General features: G+C 45.9%; 1 protein-coding gene across 1 annotated transcript in view; it reads left to right on the top strand.

Annotated features, from left to right (window-relative positions):
- LOC137372406 (melanophilin-like) overlaps positions 1–24548 on the top strand; it is a 169875-nt gene that overhangs the window by 68554 nt on the left and 76773 nt on the right. Inside the window, exons 3-5 of the mRNA XM_068036293.1 lie at positions 9706–9842; positions 13530–13583; positions 22443–22528. Coding sequence (XP_067892394.1) covers positions 9706–9842; positions 13530–13583; positions 22443–22528 — 277 coding nt within the window. The remainder of the gene's footprint in view (positions 1–9705; positions 9843–13529; positions 13584–22442; positions 22529–24548) is intronic.

Raw genomic sequence — 24548 nt, 5'->3', positions numbered from 1 at the left:
GACAAGGGGATCTATCTGTCTTCTTATACTATAAAGTTTGAACATTGTGGCCCTAACTTTTTGTAGGGGTTGTCCCAATTTGCCACCGTACCTGTGGTAGATCAGAGATATGGTGCAAATATCTTAAAACATCTATATCTGCCATTTCTCCAGGTATCTTGTTGATGTCCCACCAAAGTTACACGTTGGCACAGTCTCAGGATAAGGGGCTGATCATTTGGGACTGAGATGAGGAGAAATTTCTTCACTCAAAGGGTTGTGAATCTTTGGAATTCTCTAACCCAGAGGGTGGTGGATGCTCCATCGTTGAATATATTTGAGGTTGAGATAGATTTTTTGGTGTCTCAGGGAATCAAGGGATATGTGGAGCAGGTGGGAAAGTGGAATTGAAGCCGAAGATCAGTCATGATCATATTGAATGGCAGAACAGGTTCGACAGGCCATATGGTCTACTCCTGCTCCTATTTCTTATGTTCGTATGCTCTTAGATCGGGCCAACCTCCACAGAAGTCAGAGTCTGTGTATTTTTAAATGAAATTTTAACTTGGCCAATGGCCTGGATTCTTTTTAAAATGGACTTCAGCCAGTGATCCCCTGGGGCCAGCAATTGTTTTTGCAGCTTGAAATGTGAAGTTATCTACTTTGTAGCCCAGTTGGCATCTGAACTATAGTTAATAAAATTCTAGATCCTTTGTAGAACAATGTATATATTATTCTGTAAAGCACATCAAGTATCAAAGATTCAATATCCGTCCACGTGTCAGAAGCCAGCAGTTCACGCTCTGTCTGCTTGGAAAATATATATAATTGATTTAAGATCTTGCTTAACTGCTTATTGAGAGAAAATCTGGAACTCCTTAAAAGAAAATTGTTTAATGATGGAAATAATCCTTTGCATTGAGCAAGCTACTTGGAATAGATACACATACCTCTGTGGTAGCTTGAGGGCCTTCACTTCAGTTGGAAGCCACAGTTCAAGACAGTGGGCTGGATTTTCAATCTGGGGTGAGAACCCAAAGCCCGGATCATAGAACCATAGAAAAATTACGGCACAGAAGGAGGCCGTTCAGCCCGCCATGTCCGTTTCTGGGTCCTGACCCCGCATCGCGTCAGCATCAGTGACACAACACGATTTTGAAATGCAAAGGGCCTAATTGGCCCGGGGTCAGGTTTGGCAGCCAATTCGCAGCGCTGGGAGTGGCCGGGAGGTAGGACCCAGTAACGGAGGGCCCTTTGAAAAGGGGAATGGCAGCCATGACTGGGTTTGACATTCACTGGAGCGCTGGAGCAACAGGGGCCTCAGAGGTGCTGGCATAGGCAGGTATCCCAGGGTGGCAGCACGATTTTCAGATGCCTCCCTTGAGGCTTTAATGGATGCAGGTCCAACAGGAGAGATGTTTTGTTTCTGGCATCCGGAAGAAGAAATTCACCTAGAAAAACAAAGAGGGCATGCATGGAGGTGGTGATAGAGGTCAGCAGCGGAGGAGTCACCAGAGGATGTGGGTCCAATGCAGAAAGCGATTCAATGAGCTGATAAAGTCTGGAAAGGTGAGTAGCCAGGGGCACTGGAATGACAGCTCTCTAACTCTGTATGCAGCAACATGCACACGAGCTGAGCAAACTGAGTGCTCATAGTTCTCCTTAACTTTGCCAGATCAGGTGGTCAGTTGCATCACTGAGGTGTCAGCGACCATAACATATGGGGCACAATTGAACAGGGAGCACCACTGAGAAGCGCAACATCTCATGTGGATGCCATGCTAGAATAGGAGACGGAGGGCAGCCTACTCTTAAATTTTTCTCTCTTCATCCTGTAGGAGAAGAGAGCATATAATTCAAGGGAAATGTCTCGGACAGGTGATGGAGTCCTTCAGCTCCATACTCTGACCCTGATGGAGGAGGCTGCCCAGGAAATTGGGAGGGTGCCATTGCATCAGGTTGTGGGTGATGGTGTGATGGGAGGTGGTGAGAATATGGTCATTTGATAGCTTTGTATTCAGGTGAAGGACATGTAGGATACTCCTGCCCCTGCGCACTGTGGCTGTACAACCGCTGTCATCTATGGGGTTGGTTGTGCTGAGGCACCTGCTGAGTAGCCCATGTTCTCAGCTCCACCTTGTTGTGTTTGTCACAGGCCCAGTTGTGGAGGGGGAGCAGAATGTTCAGCCCAGTTGTTGCTGGCATCATCGATGGGAAGAGATGTTTCAGAGTCTGCACTGTCACGTCATTCCTCCACACCTTCCACCACTGCAGTCATGCTTACCTCGATTGGGCCTCAATCTAGCTTAGAACGGGGAGTACTGGGTAAGCCACAGATCATTGAGCAGGAGGAGGGTGAGACAGAGTCAGCTCTGGGCTGTCCCCATCGGAGGATGGAGGACAGACACAGCCTTGCTCTGCTGGGAGAAGATGCTGTGCCTCGGGTGTCACAAACAAAGAGAGTTTTTCTGGAGCATCAGAGGATGATGAGTTTGCAAATGTTGGAGATCCCTGAGGCCTTGTAGAGCCATGGGCTGACAGTGATGAGTCCATGCAGCGCATGTGCTCCATTGTGACTCAGGGGTTTGGCCATATGAGCCCCTCCATTGAGAGAGTGGCCAACCTTGCAGCACCACTCTGAGTGAGTGCAGGAGCAGTGCGCAGACATGCACAGAAAGAGTGAGTTTCTTTGTAGCATTGACCGCTCAGTGTCGCTGATGGCACAGAGATGCTTGAAGTGGATGCCAGCTGCATCTTCATCCAGTAAGCAAGGGTGCCATGAAAGGACTGAGACAGTCGAAGAAGCTGATGTGGGGGTCACCCATCAGGGGGTACCAGCGGATCCCTCACCTCCTCAGACCCTCCGACTGAGGAACCATCCATGCCAGAAGGCCCTATGACAGAGGCCGCCATTGCAATGACCTAGGCACAGCAGCCTGAGGAGGAGCTCCCAAAGGCACCTCTACAACAAGGAAGGAAGCCACTCGCATTCTAAGCTGTGAGCAGAGACAAGGGAGCAGGCTGCCTCCACCTCATCCTCAGCACCCCGTGGAAGTAGACAGCAATGCAAGGCACCGCGCCATTAGTTGCATTTAATAGGTCACCTGGGTAATGTTTCTCAATTTGTATGGTCGTTAACTTTTCCTTTAATAACAACTGCTTTTGCCTATGATCAGACGTGTTATTATTGCTTGATGTCAAAAGGGACATGGAGTTAAGGGGTGGGGGGGGTAGTTGAGTTTGCTGTGGTGCCATGGTCTATCTTGTGGGAGACTGTTGGCAGTGGAGACCCCATTTTCAATCTATTTGGGTGGCAATGGGATTATTTAGATATGTGTGTGTTTGCTGGATAATTTCTCTCTGATGGAGGGTGAGTTAGAGTCACCTGTCATAGGGCTGAGAGCCGCTCAAGTGAAGCACTGCTGAATTAGCATGGTCCTTGCAGCCATGCCAGCCTGCCAATCACCGTAAGATTTGGGACGGTCTCGGTGATCTTCCTGCCAAATCTGGGTGCTGGACAGCTCTGTAGCACCTCCTTCACCCTCCTCTTCCTCACCTTCTTCCACTGCCCCATCCTCCTCCAAAGAAGAGTGGCATTCCAGGTCATCCTCTTCATCCAGCTCCAGTCCTCTTTGTATTGTCATGTTGTGCAGCACGCTGCAGACGAGCACAATACAAGGCACTCTAGCTGGCTCATACCAGAGGGCAGCACCCAAGCAGTCAAGGCAATGGAAGCACATCTTCAAGATGCCAATGGTCTGTTCAATGCGTGTTTGTGTTAGTAGATGGCTTTGATTGTTCTGCATCCGTGTCTGGGTGGTGGACTGGCATTGAGAGTCACCTCTTCAGAGGATAACCGTTACCCCAGCAGCCATCCACAGAGTCTGTATGTTCACCAGCAGAGATGCAGCACCTGGGACTCTCTAAAGATAAAGGAGTCATGACAGCTGTCCAAGAATCGGGTGCAAGATGTGCTTCGTGTGGTCACAGACCAGCTGGACATTCATTGAGTGGAAGCCTTTTCTGTTCAGGAATCTGCCCGCTGTCTGTCGGCGCCTTGATGGCTACATGGGTGCAATCGATGACCCGCCCCCCTTCCCCCACCCCCGGACTTGAGGGAATCCATCGATGACGGCAAAGCCTAAAGTCTCTGTTCCTGGGATGGACCATCTGTCTCAAAATAGATGTATTGTCCCACCCTCTGCAAGAGGGCATCCGTGACCTGCATGATGAGCTGCCAACTGCGAAATGCCACCCAGATCCGCAGTTTATCCCTGCAAAGACACAGATAGATAGAAATTCAGGGCATGGTGACCTTGACGTCTGCAGATAGGATGGTTGCCATGGGAACCATGAGGTCTCAGGTCATTGGGGATCAGAGCACAAATATCTGCGACCACCTGCCAGGATAGGTGCAGCCTCCTACAGCACTGGCACTCCGTCATTTGCAGGTAGCTGACTTTTGGGTGGTACAGCCGATGTCTTGTATAGAGCCTTCTTCCCCTTGCAGCCCCCCGCTGTCCTCCTGAGGCCTCCTCCTGACCAGGAGGCTGCATCTGCTGAAGCTCCTCCTCGCTACTCTGTCCAATGTCACAGTAACCTGCTCCCATCTCAACTCTCTCAACTGCCGCTTGTTTGTTCACCCAGGCTTCCTCTGCCAACCCCTGATGCCCAATTGATGCCAGCAGCCTCACATCCCTCTTATGAGTCCAACCACTCACTGTTCACAATGGTGCTGAGGCACCAGCAATGACAACTCTGTGCCACTGGTTGAGCAGTTGAGTATAAATCGCCGTTGCTTAAATTTGTTGACTATTGCATCCATTAGCCTTTATGGCTCCCTGCTGTGCTTACGACAGCTGCACCCTAACGTGTCCCAGACCCTCTGTTTTCCCCATGCCTCCCGATTGAAAATCTAACACTCTTGCTCAATCTAAAAGCCTGTTAATGAGCTCCACAACGAGCTCAACAGCTAATTAATTGGCGGCGTGTGGGTTGCCATCTTCCTGCCCACCTCGCCCTCCCTTTGAAAATCCAGCCACATTCCTGAGACGTTGGTATCCAGAATGCTGTTTTCAATGCGCGCCCAAACTTGTACCTGTCCTCAGTGGCAATTGAGAATCCAGCCCAGTGTGATGATAATGGAGTCCAAGGCACTTAGAATTCTAAAGGGGCTGGCTTATACGCGGCCTGGGAAGGGATCTTTGGGTTGCTGCGTGGACATGCTACCGCGCAGCCTAGAGGTAACATTGCATACATGGTCTGTCAGGGTAGCGTTTTCCTACCAATATGGTTAGATCAAGAGCACATGATGCCATCCCATATTATTTTCAGTGACTACCCCAAGAGTGTAAGGGTTTATTGTTCACCATGCAGCCTGCTATCCTACATTATTACATAAGGTCAAGTTTTGGTTAATAGGAAGTATGGATTTGCCTCTGGAAGCTGTCTTTTAGGGATAGTCTGAATAAAGAGATTTGAGAGGTAGCCTGAATTGTAACATTATGTCTTTCATCTACATTTCGCAAATTGAAGACAATCTCCATGATGTAAGTATGTATGATCTTATGTAATGTGAAACTGTAAAGTAAAAATAGCAATCCAGAGTATTCCATTAATTCTATATGCATTTACCTAGCTTATGTTGTCTGGAAGTTGGAGATACTTTTTCATCAAGGGAATCTAATATAGCGTTAAGTTCTCGAGCCCTGAAGAAGACACAGGAGTTAGAATATAAGAAGAAGGATATTGTGTAATAACAAAGGGGATACTTTACTAATGAGGAGCAGCCTGCACGGTGAGATGGTTGAAATAAGGAAGGCTGTGTGCCAAATGATTTGTGATTGGTACCCTCAGAAGTTGATGTGTTTGGATAAGACTACTTGGGGCTATCGCTGAGATGATCAGAATGTGTACAGGAAGCAGAACAAAGGAACTGGCAGAAGAGAAGGAAAAGTGCTAAACATCTATGGATGACTGGATTAGCACTGACAAAGGCATTCTACATAACCACCCAATACTCTGTGAGATGCTGTATTACCTTTGCATTATCACCCAAAGCCAGCAGAAACACCAAAGATTGAAAAAGTATGGAAAGTATGAAAAGTGGGTGGTGTAGTATGACTGGCAATGATTTAGGTGTCTAAGAAACTCCTAAACTTCGTACGCACATTTTGATTTACTGCCTTTTGTGATCCAACACTAGCACTAAGTATTTTCTCCATAATAAACACAGCGGCACGATCGCCCAGTAATTTGCTGTAGATTAAAAGACGGATTTGAATTAATATATGAGAACCTTAACACATCTCTCACAGAAATCTCAATAATTAACATACTTGAATGACTTTGAAGTGCTGTGAATTATATGTGGCAAACACAACAGCCATTTTGTGCACAGTGCCATCCAGAACCAATAGTGAGATAGATACATGAGCATTAATCTGTTTTCCGTGCGCAGACTGATGAGCATCTGCGACCAGTTCGAACTGGCCTCGGGAGCCAAAGTTAACCACGGCAAGAGCGAGGCCATGTTCTTTGGCAACTGGGCTGACCGATCCTTTGTCCCCTTCACCGTCAGGTCAGATTACCTGAAGGTGCTGGGGATATGGTTCGGAAGGGCCGGGGCGTGCACCAAAACATGGGAGGAGCGAGTAGCCAAGGTACGACAAAAGTTGGGCATGTGGGGGCAGCGATCTCTCTCCATTGTGGGTAAGAACCTGGTCATCAGGTGCGAGGCGCTCACGTTGTTGCTCTACGTGGCGCAGGTCTGGCCCATACCCCACTCTTGCGCCGTGGCAGTCACCCGAGGCATTTTCCGCTTCGTCTGGGGATGTAAAATGGACCGGGTCCGGAGGGACACGATGTTCAAATCTCTGGACAAGGGCGGGAAAAATGTACCCAACGTGGCCCTCATCCTGATGACCACCTTCGTGTGCGGCTGCATCAAGCTGTGTGTAGATCCCCAGTACGCAAACTCCAAGTGTCACTACGTGCTGAGGTTCTATCTGTCCCCGGTGTTGCGAAGGATGGGCCTGGTCACATTGCCGCGGAACGCTCCGTGCAGTTGGGCGGTGCCGTACCACCTATCCTTCGTGGAGCAGTTTCTGCGGGAAAACACCTTTGACCACCGGTCCATCAGGCAGTGGTCCTCAAGGCCCTACGGGAAAAGGAAACGGTGGATCCTGTCGGATGGTTCCCCGAGCAGACCGTCAAAGTCATTTGGCGGAATGCCTCATCACCAGAACTTTCAAACAAGCACCAAGACGTAGCTTGGCTGGTGGTGAGAAGGGCCCTCCCCGTCAGATCCTTCATGCACACCCGAAGTCTCGCCCCCTCCGCACAGTGCCCCCGCGTTGGCTGTGGTGGGGAAGAGACGGCCGCCCACCTCCTCCTGGAATGTGCCTTTGCAAAGCAGGTGTGGAAAGAGATGCAGTGGTTTTTGTCAAGGTTCATCCCAAGCAGCTCTGTAACACAGGAGTCTGTGCTCTACGGGCTGTTCCCAGGGACGCACACCGAGACAAACATCAACTGCTGCTGGAGGACTATCAATTCGGTGAAAGACGCCCTTTGGTCTGCCCGAAACTTGCTGGTCTTCCAGCGCAAAGAGTTGTCCACCGCCGAATGTTGCAGACTGGCACATTCCAAGGTCCAGGACTACGTGCTGAGGGACGCACTAAAGCTTGGGGCAGCCGCAGCAAAGGCTCAATGGGGAAAGACCACAGTGTAAGGTTCCCCCACCAAGCTGGACTGAGGGGCTGGATCCATGGAAAACCCCTCGAACTGTATCGTTAATATTCTCAATTGCTGTAAATGTAAAACTGTAATTGACATGACAATTGTGAAAAGGAAGGGTCGGGAAGAAACTCATGACAGTATTGAAGGAAACTGATCTCCCTTGCAATGTTTGTATTTTTTGGTGCTGTTTGGAAACTGTTTGGCAATGTAATTTTTACAGATTTTTATGAATAAAGTATATTTTGGAAATAAAAAAAAAATTAATCTGTTTTTTGAGCAGACTGCCAAAGTCATTTGGCAGAATGCCTCATCACCAGAACTTTCAAACAAACACCAAGATATAGTTTGGTGAGAAGAGCCCTCCCTGTCAGATCCTTCCTGCACGCCCGGAGTCTCACACCCTCTGCATAATGCCCTCGAGGTGGCTGTGGTGGGAAAGAGACGGTTGCCCACCTCTTTCTGGAATGTGTCTTTGCAAAGCAGGTGTGGAAAGAGATGCAGTGGTTTTTGTTGAGGTTCATCCCAAGCAGCTCTGTAACACAGGAGTCTGTGCTCTACGGGCTGTTCCCAGGGACGCACACCGAGACAAACATCAACTGCTGCTGGAGGACCATCAATTCGGTGAAAGACGCCCTTTGGTCTGCCTGAAACTTGCTGGTCTTCCAGCGCAAAGTGTTGTCCACGACCGAATGTTGCGGACTGGCACATTCCAAGGTCCAGGACTATGTGCTGAGGGACGTACTAAAGCTTGGGGCAGCCGCGGCAAAGGCTCAATGGGGAAAGACCACTGTGTAAGGTCTCCCCACCAAGGTGAACTGAGGGGCTGGATCCATGGGAAACCCCTCAACTGTATCCAGGAAATATTTGTTTTGCTGTAAAATGTACATAGCATGTAAAATGAAATGGAAGGGTTGTGAGGCAACTCACTCCTGTATTGAAGGAAACTGATCTCTTTTACACCCTTTGTATTATTTGACTTTGTGCTTTTTGGAACTGTTTTGTAATGTATTTTTTACAGTTTTTTTTATGAATAAAGTATATTTTGGAAATTTAAAAAAAACATGAGCATTTGTCCGTTTTCAAATGTATTGGTTCAGGGAATAATGGAGAGATCTTGCTGCTGATCTTCAAATAGTGCCATAGAATCTATAATGCCTATCTAAACCACATAACCAGGCAGATGGTACTTGGTTTTATATTTTATCTGAAGGATGGCACTTCTGAAAATGCAGTACTGCACTGGAAGGTGAGTCTACATAGTGTGCTAAATTGCTGGCATGGTGCTTAAACCAATAACCTTCTGATCTCTAAGTGATGGTGGAACCGACGAGCCAAACTGATGCACAATCCCTGTAATCTTGTCCTGATGGGGTCATAAAAAATGTTATCTGAAAAATATCCCACCTCCCGTTCTGAATGAAATCACTGGAACTTCACCCAAATGAATGTTTCATTCAGTGTTCTTTAACCTGAAGTACGATGGTGGTGGGGGAGCCAGTGATAGTGTCAGTCAGGTACTTTTTGAGTCACGAGACAGCGAATCAGGACAGGAATCCTGGCTAATTAAATCTAAGCTTTCTAATTTTACAGTATTGATGAACACTCAGCATCAAGTTCCAGCTTCATTCATTGAGGCAAATTGAGAAATAATGGTGATTTAATTGGATTTTAAAAGCCAGTCGACTGTAGGAGGAAGGGAAGAACTGAAGGAATAAGAAGTTCCACGGGTGAAAAAATTGGATAAATAGCTGAGGAGCCAAACAGTTGTAGTCGGGAGGGGGACAGAAAGGATATGATAAAGTGCAAGAGAGTGCATTAGGAATAAATATGGCAAAAGAAGGGACTTAAAAAAACTGACACTTACTTCTTGGAGGGAATTAACATCAGTGACAGATTGCAATGGTAGTGTCCCATCTGAGTACCTCTGTTGTAAAGTTTCTGCCAAAGCATAGACTACTGGTTCCAACTCTATGCCTGTATTTTTTTCAGGATTGTGAATACTGGGTCACTGGACTGGTTTTACAACCATGTGAGGTCTCGTTTCAAAAGCTTTGGAAGTGCAAAGGTGATGCACTCTTTACACAAAAGACTTCAACCTGGAGAAAAGCACCCCCTACGACATTTAGGTACGTTATTCTTTCTAGTTGTGTTTCCCACTGACCGTTTGTCCAGGGTTACATTCTAAGTGCTCAAAAATAAAGATGCAATTTATTATTAAGAGAACTAGGTAATTTGGCTTATGCCCTAACAATGCCCTAGAGCACTAAACTCTGAAGGTTTAAATAGTGCTGATGTGATGCAAAGTATGAAATTAAAGGACCATAAATTTTCAGCAATTTATTTTGGAACATAGGTATAGGAGGAGGCCATTTAGCCCCTTGAGCCTGTTCCACCATTCGATGAGATCATAGCTGATCTGTGACCTAACTTCATAGACTTGCCTTCACCCCATATCCCTTAATACCTTTGGTTAACAAAATCTATTGATCTCAGATTAAAATTAACAATTGATCTGACATCAATTGCCATTTGCAGAAGAGAATTCCAAACTTCCACCACTCTTTGTGTTTAGAAGTGTTTCTTAATTTTACACCTGAAACGTCAAACTCTAATTTTTAGATTATGCCCTATAGTCCAAGACTGTAACTACTGGAAATAATTTCTATCTACCCGATATGTTCCTCTTAATATCTTGAAAACCTCAATTAAATAACCCCTTAACCTCCTAAATTCCAGGGAATACAACCCGAGTTTGTTTAATTGCTCCTCATAATTTAACCCTTGGAGCCAAGGTATCATTCTCGTAAATCTATGCTGCACTCCCTCCAAGGCCGATATATCCTTCCTAAGATGTGGTACCCAGAACTGCTCGCAGTATGCCAGGTGTGGTTTAACCAGGGCTTTATATAGCTTCAGCATAACCTCTACCCCCTTGCATTCTAGTCAGCTAGGCCAGCATTCCATTAGCCTTTTTGATTAATTTCTGTATCTCTACATGACACTTTAATGATCTGTGTACATGGACCCCAAAGTCTCCTCGGACCTCCACTGTTTCTAGCTTTTCACCATTTTGAAACTACCCTGTTCTATCCTTTTTAGGTCCATAGTGAATTACCTCACATTTGCCTACATTGAAATCCTTTTGCCACAATTTTCCTCATTCACTTAATCTATTAATATCACTTTGTAATTCTATGCTGCTTACAATGCCATCTATCTTTGTGTCATCATCAAATTTGTATATGTGGCTTTCTATTCCTTGGAGAAAGTTTGGGCCAGTGGGCTAGGGAAAGGGAAGGAAGTGGCAGAGGCAACAGATTGGATGGTCTGAGTCTTAGTGACAAAGAATCCATGAGCTCCTCACAATTGTTGTTGGAGACGAGTGTGGAGCAGACAGGGGAGAGGAGTTTAAGAAGTTGGTTTGCAATAGGGAAAAGAAGCTGATGGCTATCTTTGCATTCCAGGGTGATCCTGGAATACTGAATAGTTTTGGCAGAGGAGAGCAGGTCCTAATTGTACTTTACATGGTCCATCCAGATCTGGTAATAAAAGGCTAAACCAGTTGTCCCCCACTGTTCAAGTCTCCATCCCTTGGACTTAAGGGAGCAGAGATGAGGTCTATACCAGGTGGAGCAGCCAGGGTGAGGGAGTAATGGTTTAAATGGGGCTCGGGCATTGAGGATGGGGGTGAGGTTGAGCAGGCCGGTAACTGCAGAAATGTTGCAGTGAATGGAGGGCCAAAGACTAGAATTTGAAAGTGCAATTGTAAATGAATTGGGAGAGAGATTTTCCAGGGCAGACATAGAAGGATGTAGATTTGGGAGGGGATGGTTGATGTTGGAGGAGAGAAATAAATGGATGCTGTATTGTTGAGTATATTCAATGCTAAGATAGACAGATTTTTGGTCTCTCAAGGAATCGAGGGAAATGTGGATCAGGTGGGAAAGTGGAGTTGAGGCAGAAGATCAGCCACGATCGTATTGAATGGTGGAGCAGGCATGAGGGGCCATATGGTCTATTGCTGCTCTTATGTTTTATGTTCTTTACAGGAAGTGTACATGTATGGCCTTATCGAAAATTGACATGTTAGGAGCAGTAAAGCCTTGTGAGATGGCAAGGTGAAGGGCTGGCTGTGAATATGGGTCGCGGAGTTTTTGTGGAGGGAGAGATGAAGGAATGATAGGACAGTATTCTCAGGAGAGAGAGCATGATGAGTTGAGATGGAGTTTAAAATCACTAAGGATGAGAAGTCACAGAGGCTAAAGGAAGAAAGTAGTGAAGTTATCCCAATGAGAACATTTTTGTGGTGCTTGGGTGGATGGTAGAGAATGAGAATTTTAAATGAAAGCTGAGAGAGGTGGAACAAGGTGAGATGCTCAAAAGAGAAGGTGCCAGAGGAGTTAGGGGGTCAGGCCAAGTCGTAATTTGATGATTAGAGCAACGATCTTGACGGAGTAAGTGGTGGAAGGTATAACCAGATGGGAGGCTTTGTTTAGAGGGAAGGTGTCTTCACACCTCAGCCAGGTTTCCGTCAAGGTCGTGATGTCGATTCAATCATCTATAATGAGTTCATGGATGGTAAGGGCCTTGTTCACAAGTGAACAGACATTCTCGAGGGAGATGTGGAGAGGGGTGGTAACGTCTGATCCAGTCGCAGAATTCACAATGTCAGAATTGAAAGGGATGATTGGAATGGGAAGTTGGTTGTAAAGATTAACCCCTCCCCTCCCCCCCACCACGCACCCCCGGCTGTGCTGGATGGGAAAGTCAGTGAGAGAGTAGAATTGAGAGGTTGGGATTGCTGTTCTAAGCAGTCAGTACTGAGTGCCTGAATAGGCCCTTTGGAAGATGTCAAGATTTGAATAAGAGGGAAGCTGCAGGCTTATCTAAAAGGGAGTCAAGCTTGCAATGGCAGCAGGAAAGTAGGAAAGTCAAGAAGTACTAAGGGGTTGGGGTAGGGATTTGGGGGCTCCTGAGAAGGAAGAATTGAAAGGAGGCATGACAAGAGAGTGCGGTCGAGGAGGAATAAAGAGAAAAGGAAAAAGTTGGGGAGAGAAAAAATGGAAATAGAAGTGATGGGCTCGAGTCCAGAGTGGCATGTAAAATACACATGTGAATGGACACAGGGAAAACTCAAGTTACATAGGCCTGGTTACATAGCAAGATTAGGATACATATTTCCTAGTGGTAAATGGAGAATACAGAGGAGGCAATCGCCACAATATAGGAGTGAACCTCTGACTGCAAACAGTATGAACTGCATTAACATGAACCACTGTTTCTTGAGCAAAATGTCATGCAAGCATGTTGCTTGATCTGACTGATTGAGAGGCAGGTCATGGTCTTTGTAGCATCCCAAATTGTTGTTTAAATTGGATGGATGTCAGGGCATGATCAAAATATAGGAAGGAATGTGCTACTTTGGGTTGGGCATAGTGAACTTGCAGTAAAGAGTGGAGAAAGATCTGCTGGAGTTTCTGAGACTGTGGAGGCAAAGCTCCAGGGTGGGGTTTCCAGAGTGTCACTGGGGTCTGCTGGGGACAGAATAGGTTGGACAATTTAAGGTGGAATTTGTCAGCCAGTTATTGAAAAGTTATGATGTGTACCTACTGGAGAAACTGGTCTAATTCCTTTCTCAAGGCAGATTCTAAGCTGTGTTTTTTCTTGCCCGGGGTATCTTCAGTGATTTGCAAGTGTTCTTCCAGGCTAATGGACGTAGTGCTATGATGTGATGCATTCAAGTTTCTGTTAAATTGAGAATAGCATAAATCCAGTTTATACTTTATTCTTAATGCATTTATTACCTCTTGTAGATTCACACTATGAACGAGATGAATTTGACAATGTATCAGACAGTTACTTGCATGGTGAGTAAACGACAGACTGCTTCATTTATTTTCCATTTTACAGTAATCTTGTTGACACCACTTTCTGTACCCCAGGTTTATTCAGTGATAGTAATAACAGACCTGACTACTTGTCATCTGTGGCCCTTGGCAGACTTGCTGATCTGTCTGCAGATTGAAATGAAGAGCACACAGTACAGAGTGGGTAGTTGCTGGTGTAGTCCCACTTGTCATCACTCAATAGGACAGCGTGTCAGCCAACTCCTGAGTGTGACATTTGAGCAAGATGTTGATTGGGATTGTGGCCCATGGCAAAGAGTTAGTGAATAACATTGGGCTAAGTACATGCAAGTGGCGAATCTTAGATGTCTGTGACAGCTAGATACAGTATCACTTTGTGTTGGAGGATTAAGTAGCTTTCAAATATTAACCCTAGTTGATGAGATTTGCTCTCAAATGAAAACAGATAGCTGAGTGTATTTTATCCTAGATGAAGTGGGTTTACTTAAAATCATAGAAGCTAGATGCTTCCTTGAAGGGTTCAGATATTGTCACAAACAGAAAACATGGTATTCATTTTTGAGATATATTAGCCTTGGGTTTTTTTTCAGAAAATGTTCCCCTCTCATGAAAGTGTTGACTCATGCTGAGACATGGATCCATGGCACCAGCAAGCCTCCACTACTTTGCCCAGATAGCCATTCCGCACCTGCTAGTCCATATAGTGACTATGGACTGTATCACAAATAAGCTCCCCTGTCTTAATACTGAGATGAGTTAGCTCAGCGTGCATCTTCAGAAATTGAATCACAAATTCAATGGCATAGTAGATGCTACACTTACTTACTGAGCCTGAGGGAGCTCTTGTGGATGGTTTAAAATTCATGGGCTAAAAATTTGGCACAACAGATGCCCTCAGGATGGCACGCACAGCCCTTCAGGCATGGCCCACATGGTGCCCCATACTGGGAAGCCTCCCAACTGGACAGATCGTGACATCAAACAGCCTTTCTGGCTGATTTGATGCACATTTTTGAAACTTGAACCACGTATGTGCACTGGATGCGTGCACTATCCATTCTCACAAGCAAATACATTCACAGCTGCAAGAGGGATCTCCCACTCGTGCTGTTTATAGGTATAGGCATCCAACTTGCGGTTAAGGTAATTTAGAATAACTTCTGCTATTGCCAAGTTTGTGGAAGAACTGTAGGGTGCTTTTGAAGGTATTGTGGTGAGTTCCTGCATTTTGCAGGTAGTGTTGCTGTATCCTCACAGGGAGGGCAGGGGATTTAGTGACCAGTCAACACAAAGGCTGCAACAGGTGTGGGGCTATAGTTGCAGTGTCTCTGGGTCTGCAACACGATAGGGAGATGGAGCAGAGGCTGTGCAGATGGGATGCTTTACGCAGTGGGAAGAGAAAGCGGATGAGCAAGAGGAGGAGGCATCCGAAGCACCTTTGCTCCAGACAAGTTGCCTGTCAGTGCCTACTTGACTCCGATCCCCTTCGGATGGCAACATTTCACTACCATTGCTCCACTGTAACGCATCTTCCCATTCATCTGCGACATCCAATCACAGTGACCGCTTGGCCAAAATTCTGCAATAAAAGACACCGACACAACCGTTGCCATAACATTTTTATCAAACAACACATACTATTATACAAGCAAAAATGAACTATTCACCCTTGTGCATTCCCTTTGTGACTGTGTTGTAGATGTCCTTGCCTGTCCTAGTGCTCCTACATAGTACTAAACCAGTTGCTGCAGAATGACTGCTGGAAGGCTGCTGACTTTCACTCGGAGAGACTGCAGATGGCCTTGCAGGATGACCTCGAACAGTTCTGCTTTGGACTGCACCATCTCCGCATGGGTTGCAGCAGTCTGGACTGGCTGGCTGTTAATAGCAAGGGCACTGGCGGAATGGAAGTGGTGGGAAGAGAAAGAGGATGAGCAAGAGGTGCCACTGCCACTCCCCTCGGGCGGTGCCTCAGCAACCCACTGATCTGTTGGAGGGCAGATTGCTGGACTGCTGTGAGAGCCTGCACCCCTTTGAGAACTGAGATCCACAGCGATGATGGCACCAGTCTGAGCCTGCATGGTGGTGAGCATGGATCTCATGACTTCAGTCTGAGCTTCTGCTGCAGCACTGGGACACTCGGCTTCTGTCTGTGCTGCATGGAAGCTGAGATTTGACCACCAGATGCTGCATCACGGACATATCCGCAAGTGCTGTCATGCAGTTAACCCCCATTTCCATGGTGAAAAAAATGAACTCCAACCTCTGATTAATCCCCCCTGCCATATTGGTGTTGGACTCCTCCATGCTCCTTGACAATGACAGAAGACTATCTGGCAGACCTATCAATGCACCACTCATCTCAGTGTGCACATTCATCCATTTTCTCCTGCATACCACCCAATCGAAGTCCTCATCTGAGATCCCTGCAGCAGAACCCCCCTGCAAACTTGTCCTCCAATGAGCTGGCACGCAAACTATCCTTTCCCCCTGACCTGGCTCCAGTCCACTGGTGCCCAATAACTCTTTGTGGGCAGACCCCAATTCTGCAATACACCCAGTGCCAATATCTGAGCTGATAACTGCAAGGGTCAAATTAAGTGATGGTGCTTCTTCATCAGTGGAGTGATGCTGCTCTCTCTCTCTCTCTCTTTTGGGACTGCTGTGGCTGGGCAGGCAGCAGTTTTTGGGTGTCTGAAAGTATAAAATCAGAAGGGGACCATTGGGGTGAGGGAAGGGTAGAGGTTTAAAGCAAGGGGTCCATGGTAAATGTTTGTGCAGCTTGCATATCGTGCCAGATAGCAGCCTGAGGATGATGCCCAGAATTGGACACAATACTCCAGTTGAGGCTGAACCAGTGTTTTATAAATGTTCATCATAACTTCCTATCTTTTGTACTCTATGCTTCTATTTGTAAAGCCCAGAATCCCTTTTGCCTTATCAGCTGCTTTTCCAACCTGCCCTGCCACCTTCAATGACTTATACACATATACACACAAATCATCGAATCATAGAACGGTAACAGCACAGAAGGAGGCCATTCAGCTCGGTGTGTCCATGCTACCTCTCTTCAAGAGTTACTCAGCTAGTCCTACTCCCCTGCCTTTTCCTCTTGGCCCTGCAAATATTTTCTCTTCAGATAATTATCCAATTCCCTTTTGAAAGCCAGAATTGAATCTCTCTTCACCACGTGCTCAGGCACTGCATTCCAGATCCTAACCACTCGCTGCATAAAAAAAGTGTTCCTCAGATTGCCTCTGGTTTTTTTTGCCAGTCACCTTAAATTGGTATCCTCTGGTTCGCGATGCTTCTGCCAATGGGGATATTTTCTCCCTGTCTACTCTGTCCAGACCTCTCATGATTTTAAACACCTCTGTTAAATCTCCTCTCAAGCTTCTCTAAAGCGAATAGCCCCAGCTTCGCCAGTATATCCTCATAACTGAAGTCTCTCATCTCTGGAACCATTCTTGTAAATCTTTCCTGCATCGCCTCTAATGCCTTCTACATACTTCCTAAAGTGTGGTGCACAGAATTGGACACAATACTCCAGATGAGGTGGAACCAGTGTTTTATACAGGTTCATCAGAACTTACTTGCTTTTGTTCTCTGCCACTATTTATAAAGCCCAGAATACCTTATGCCTTATTAACCACTTTCTCAACATGCCCTGCCACCTTCAGTAAATAAAACCAAGAAATGTTCAGTTCAGAACTGAAGAAGGGTCATTGACCTGAAATGTTAACTCTGCTTTTCTCTCCACAGATGCTGCCAGACCTGCTGAGTATATCCAGCATTTCTTGTTTTTATTTCAGATTTCCAGCATCCGCAGTATTTTGCTTTTATTTTACTGCCACCTTCAATGATTTGTACACATATACCCCCAATCCCTCTGCTCCTGCACCCACTTTAGAATTACACCCTTTATTTTATGTTTCTTTCCCTTGTTCTTCCTACCAAAATGTATCACTTCATACTTCTCTGTATCAAATTTCATCTGCCACGTATCCGCCCATTCCACCAGCCTGTTTATGTCCTCTTGAAGTGTTTCACTATCCTCCTCACAGTTCACAAAACTTCCAAGTTTTGTGTTGTTATGATCCCCACAGGGATCATAAACCAAAAGAACTGAATTTATTGAACGACCCAATTTTAAAAACATGTACAAGTTTTCACTTTTATGCCTTCACTTTAACAGTCAAACTAAAATCTACATAAATTAAACATGAATTAACAGACAAATCACAGTCAATATATATATTACAAATTATACATTAACTATCAGATACAACAAAGATAGATCTCAGGGATTTAGGGATCCACTCAGCATATATGGCACCAATTGCAGCCACAAAGTTCTCCAAAGCTCTGAACTTCCTCAGGTAGATTTCTAGCTGCTGCCTTCCAAGATGCAACCACCAATTTTCATCCAACAGCAGTTTTCTTTCAACCCAAACTGCCCGGGTATGGTCTTCATCCAAAACGGCGTACTTCTCCAGAACCCCCTCAGCTCTGCTTACAACAGTCTTGATGGTGTGGATCCACCAGTATTACCTTTATCCGAGCCGTTCAGTGACACCCTTGAGCACTGTATGGCCGAGTTTGGTAAATCAGTTACTTTAAGTAACAGGAAGCGCTGCAGCAACTTGTATTTGCCTCTGGCCAGCTCCTGGATCCAACCTTCACTTTCTTCAGCCTGCCTGAACTGTACTCCTGCATGATCTGAGCTTGGTTGGCTCTCTGTCTTTTTATCTGGTTCCAACCAGTTTCAGTTTCCCCAGGAAACGCAAAATTTTAGTTTCAGTTTCTGTTTCTGTTTCAATTTCCCATTCAGCTAGGACCTGTCTCAAAATAAAGCAAGCTTTAAACCAGGGTCAGTGCTCCTAATAGAACATTTGACAAGTCATCTGTTCAGACAACAGATCGCACATGCTTCCCCATTGTTCCAGCAGACCACGGATTCCATCACAGTGTTATCTGCAAATTGTGAAATTGTGCTCTGCACACCCAAGTCTAGGACATTAATATAGATTAAGAAAAGCAGTGGTCCTGATACTGACCCCTGGGGAACCCTACTATATACCTTCCTCTAGTCCAAAAAAATAAATGTTACCCACCACTCTTGGTTTCCTCAACCAACTTTGTATGCATGCTGCCATTGTCTCTTTTATTCCATGGGCATCAACTTTGCTGGCAAGCCTGTTTTGTGGTACTTTATCAAATGCCTTTTGGAAGTCCATGTACACCACATCAACCATGTTACCCTAATGTACCCTCTCTGTTCTTTGATCAAAAACCTCAATCAAATTAATTAAACACAATTTGCCCTTAAAAAAATCTGCACTGGCTTTCCTTAATTATTCCACATTTGTCCAAGTGACTGTTGATTTTGTCCTGGATAATTGTTTCTGTAGTTGCTGAGTTTTTCCTTGCACCCTGTTTTGAACAGGTGTGGTATTTACAATTCTCCAGTCCTCTGGCATTGCCCCTGTATCTGGGGAGGATGGGGACATAAGGCAGTAACATACTTCCATCCTGAATGCTCTGAGTGCTGCCAGATGCTACAGGCTCTGTCGCAGTTAGCCTCATAATGTGCCGTACCATCTCTTCTGTTGATCTCAGGGGTGAAAAAGTTCTTGCCCTCCACCTATTCAGTTAAACTCCCTTCTATTGTGTGCAACCTTGTCCTGCAAGACAGAGAGTACAGAACGTCAGTGATTGTGTTAAGCTGTATTTGGGTGATATGCCTTCCATGCCTGAATAGCTGGAGGTATGTGGAAGCAGTGGGAGATGGGTATGAGGCTGTCATCAGTGGAAGGTGTGTGAGGGTGAGATGGAGTATATGAATGTTAGGCCTGAGTCCTGCTAGGAACTGCTGATGGGTATGTGATGGGGTTGTGGTGCATTGAGCAATGGGAGAGGTTGGTGGTATGGTGGCTAGGAGATGTCATGTAAAGATGCATTCACTGACTTTGACCACCCATGCGATGTCATTGAACTTCTTGTGGCACTGCTGCCAGGTCCTCAGATCCAGACTCCAGACGTTGACCTCCCTGACCATTTGCTCCCACTCCCTTCGGAAGGAGATCTATGAGGGCCTCATGGGCACCCACAGAAACATGACATCACTCCTCCTGTGCACCTCCACCACTAAGGCTTTCAGCCTCACATCGGTATACCTAGGAGCCCTCTTCCTTTCCGGGTGCCCCATTTGTGCAGCTCCTACTTGTAACCTGTGTCAATACAGGTGATCAGCAGCAGCTTCTTTCCAATAAGAGGGGCAGGCGAGTTGCACCAGATACTATCAGCACATACTGCTGGGTCTCCTGCTGAGTGTTAAAGCAGCCAGCAGTGCGGGCCTCACTTGGCCCAAAGTTACAATCATTGAAATGAGGAGACAACATGGTTTGCACGCTGCCTGCCTCAGTGGGAACGGGCGCAGCCAGATCACGAATTGCGACCCCAACCCCCCGCCCCGCCCAAAAATGGGTTTAATTAATTATTAGCTCGAAATGTTTGTTGGTGTTAAGGTATTCATTTGTTTTCTCAAAATGTTGGGTATATAAAGTTATATGATGAGACTTTGCCGAAGTAGAAATGAAGTGAACTGATTATTTTGTACAAGGTTCCTCCTCATCTCTTGCGTCACGCAGTTTGAAGAAGGGTAATCATTGTAGAAATGTGTTCAATCAAGCACTCAGCTTGGAGGATGGAAGAAATAGTGATCCTCTGTGATGCTACATGAGACTGATTTAATGGCACATCTGGTAATTGGCCATACAGACCAGGGGGGATCCAATCCCTAGTCCACACTAAATTTAGCTGCTCACAAACAGGGCAGTGGTAAAGTACTGCTTGAGTGCTTCAGCAACAGGCAAGAGATTTAAAAAATACTTGCCAAGCTCCCCACTCCTGATTGTCATACCACAATTCTTACCAAAAGATTTGCATGGTGACAGGATTGGGGTCAGTAGTGATGACTCCTGCGATAGAATAGCCCACCAGCACTGACGGTCAAGGCTCACTCATGAATAACCATTTGAGTGAGTTTCCTGCAGATGCTGGCATTTGTGAAACTGTACTGTGTCATGAGTGAATAACTTCAAAAAGGAGAAACTTGTCTCTTCCTTTGAAGGGGACTAAGCACTATGGGGCTGGATTTTGAGAGAAGGTAGGTAGTCCCAACACTGGGACTGAAAGTGAATCCCGAGCCATGCAGGTGGACAGTACGACCCTGGGAGAGATTTTACTGGTGGCAGCCAATTAAGAGGCCAGTGCTGGGACCGCCGGCCTGCCTCTCAGAGCTGCTGGCCTAATCAGAGGACTGGCAGCTTGGCAGCCCCGGCAGCACCACCGATACAGGCCCCTGTTGAGGCTGCAGGGAGAAGGAAAGGCGCCTTTTTAAAAATTTGCCGGGGCCAAGCAGACAGGCCCTGGCAATCGGAGCAGTGAACCCTCCAGTGGCAGCGCAGAGCTGTGAGGGCAGCCATTGCCACTGGGTGGCCCCTCCGTGAACCATGCAGTGTCCAGAAAGGAAGGCCCTCCCCCCCACCCCCACCCCCCACTCAACCCCGGGAATGCTCTGGGAGGCCCCCATGGTTTACCTGGTGGTCTCTGCACGTAGTGGGAGTCCATCCTGACGCTGGTAAATTGCTGGCAGGGGTGGAAAGTAGCTGTTAATTGGTCACTTAATTGAATTAATTGACTACCCACCTCTGGATGCCATTTACTCTCTGGGAATATCTTGCGGCAGCGGGAAGACATCGGAATTCCTTCCCAACACCTTCTGCCACCATTTTACCAGCCTTCCCGCCTCCCAGTCTGTCTCCAGAGGGCTGGTAAAATTCTGGCCGTGGCATGCTAGCACACAGTTACCAATCAACACTCTGGAAAGATTCCAAGTGAAGTAAATTGTGTGCAGTCTTGACCAAGTTTTGTGGATCTGCCCACAGATTATTATGGAACTGATTATCTCACTCAAACGGGACACAGAATGGCTGGCGTGTGAAATTAAACATCACACTGGACTTGGAAAGAGGGGGCGGGGTGGAGTGCTCTGAAAGGAACAGTTGCAATTGAGTGAAGAGAGGTGCACTCTGTAGCTGAATTTAGGAGTACTTGACCTCGAAGTGCTTGATGTTGATGATGGGTGGGAAATGTTCTGCATTCACCATCACCAATAACGATCAATTTGATAGATTCGAAAAGTAAATTTTACCCCCCTTCTTTTCTAAATATTTCACCGCTGTAATAAAATAGTCCAAGTCCGAGAAAAGTCCGAATCCATTCCACATAGAGTCCGTGTGTTCTATCAAGGACTTTCTCCCCACCTTCCTCCAGCAGAAGAGAAGAAAACTTGATGGATACTTTTTATCTGTCAAACGAACTGTTTCTTGGAGTTAGATAAGACCTGATGCTTTAGCTCCTGATATCCTGTCAGCTCCCATTGTCCATTATCCAATGTGTGGCTGCTTCATTTGTTATTTGGGAGACATTCGATTGACCAAATATCTCTTAAATTCAAAAGGCACCTACTGTCAACAACAAGCGCAGAAGTTGCTTTAATTCTTCACACTCACTAATTAAGCATAGAGTTGATTAATACCAGTTTGTGTCGAGCAGTCACATTTGCTTCCTGTGCCTTAATCCAAGCACGTACTTTCTGATTTGATGTGTGTGCCAGAGGAAGGGCAGCGTGGCATTAAACCATAAGTGAAATTGATGTTCTTTATCCTTCCCCTGAACTGCACAACATTACGTGACCTTAGAACACACAGCTTTGTAGGGTGTGAAGATTTCACAGTCAGGCACCATTCGCAACATTAATGATGTGTTTTTCTCTTCTGTTTTCCATTCCTGTAGGTGAATACAATCCTCAGATGATGAGCGGGGTCATTGAAAAAGATGAAGATACTTTAGATAACTCAGAAGCTCAGCACTATAGTGCAGTAATGTCCCTTTTAGGTCTTTGTTTTTGAAAATGTCAATCATTTGTGCAGTAAGATTTTACTTTAAACATAGTACTCTGTTTTCAAAGGATTTCCTTAATCACGATGGTAACTTGGTAATTACATTTATTGCTTGAGATGTATGCTGACATTCACCAAATACAGCCAGATCTATAAATATATACTGTATTGTTGAATCAGTTGCATTACTGGAGATGAAACCTAATTGAGGCTAAATGTATATCTCAAAAGACATCGATACAAAAGACAGACTCCAGAGAGGATGCAGCAAGAAAACAAATCTATGGACTACATTTTGAAAGTTTAATTAGCATTGGCTTTAGCTAAACACTTAGTGTTCCACTGTATATTGAAAGGCAAATTTGGAGTTTGATATTCTACTGGGCTAGAAATTACTTGTTACAGATTCCACTCTGTCAATCTTGCAGTATGATATGTGTCGTTAGCTTCTCTGTATCTGGTTTATATGAATAAATTCATTTTCCCAAAGTCTCTATACCTTGGCCAGACTTTTCCAGGCCCATTGGCAACAGGAGGCTGGAAGGCTGGCAAAATGACATGGGAAGGCATCAGCAGGGGGTGGGGTGCCTGACACCTTCCCACCATTTTGCCAGCGGCAGGGAAAGTGGCAGACAAGCTGCCTGCTGGGAGCTCAATTGAACCACTTATGTGGTCAATTAAGGGTTTCTTACTGCCTTCGCTGGCATTTTGCCAGCGCCAAGCGGGGTGGGCGCCGTTACTTGAAGAGACTGCCAGTTAAGCCCTGGCGGCCTCCTAGCTGGCTTTAGTGAGGAGCCCTCCTTTTTAGGCACTCCATGGCCCATGGAGGGGCGACCGGAAGCAATGGCTGCCCCTACAGCAATGGCGTGCCTGCCCTCAGGGACCCCCCCCCCTCCCCCCACCCAACCTCCCCAGACCCCACATACCTGACTTTGAGGCTGCACGGCTACCGACGCGTCCTCATCCTCCAGATGCAGCCCCAAAAATGGCCACCGGTAGCGGTGGCACTGCTGAGGTTGCTGATCTGCTGGCACTCTGATTGGGCTGGCAGCATCTGGGGGCAGGTCGCCATCCTTAATAGGACAGCAGTCCTGGTAGCAGCCACCGAATTGCTGCTGACATAATGAGGCCCTGGGTCTCACCACCCGCTGAAGCGGGGCTGCCCGGCCCCCACCCCCACCCCATTTTCAGTGGTGGGATTTCTGCTGCTTCTGAAAAATTCTGCCCCCCTGTTTAATGTTACTAACTCCTTTTCCAAATCTCTGTATCTAATTTGTTTACTAGCTCAATTTTCCTCCTATCCATATCTGGTTTGTGTTATTAACTCCATATTCCCAATATCTCTGTCTGGTTTGTATTAACAACTCAATTTTCCCAGTCTCTATCTAGTTATCTATTAATAACTCTATTTCCTGATCTCTATATCTGTTTTTCTGTTTTGCCTTCTAATCCCATATTCCTAATCTCTATATCTGGCTTGTATTACTAATTGAAATTTCCAATCCCTGGATTACTAATATCAGGTGCTTTGTGTAAAATTGCGTCAAATGGAGGCTAGATGCCACCCACAGGAAGTTAGTCGTCCATCATCCTTCTCAGACTTAATTTCAGGAGGTGATGAAGAAGTGACTTGAATAAGTTTTTTTTATCTTCTAAAATATATATTAAATGTTTGGATAGTTTTTCTTAACAATACCCTCACATGCCTGGAGTGAAAATCAGAAATTCAGGCCTGTGCTTCATATGATTTTTCCAATCATTCATTTAAATAGTTAGAATCATGTATGTATCATGTACGTGAATTCCAGATTTACAGTCCTAGTGGATGAGATCCTCCACCAGGAGCGTGAAATCAGAAACCTGCCTCCTATATCTCTGACTTGCTCAGTTTCAACCATCAGTGCTCATATTTTCAGTTACCAGCTCCTGAACTCTGGAATTCTTCCCTGAATCTCTCTGCCTTTCCACCTTTCTTTCCACTTTCAAAAGCCTCCTCGAA

The sequence above is a fragment of the Heterodontus francisci genome, chromosome 7 (genome assembly GCF_036365525.1).
Source record: "Heterodontus francisci isolate sHetFra1 chromosome 7, sHetFra1.hap1, whole genome shotgun sequence".
NCBI lineage: Eukaryota > Metazoa > Chordata > Chondrichthyes > Heterodontiformes > Heterodontidae > Heterodontus > Heterodontus francisci.
The sequence above is the reverse complement of the archived record's forward strand: the minus strand, read 5'-3'. Positions and strand labels throughout refer to the sequence as shown.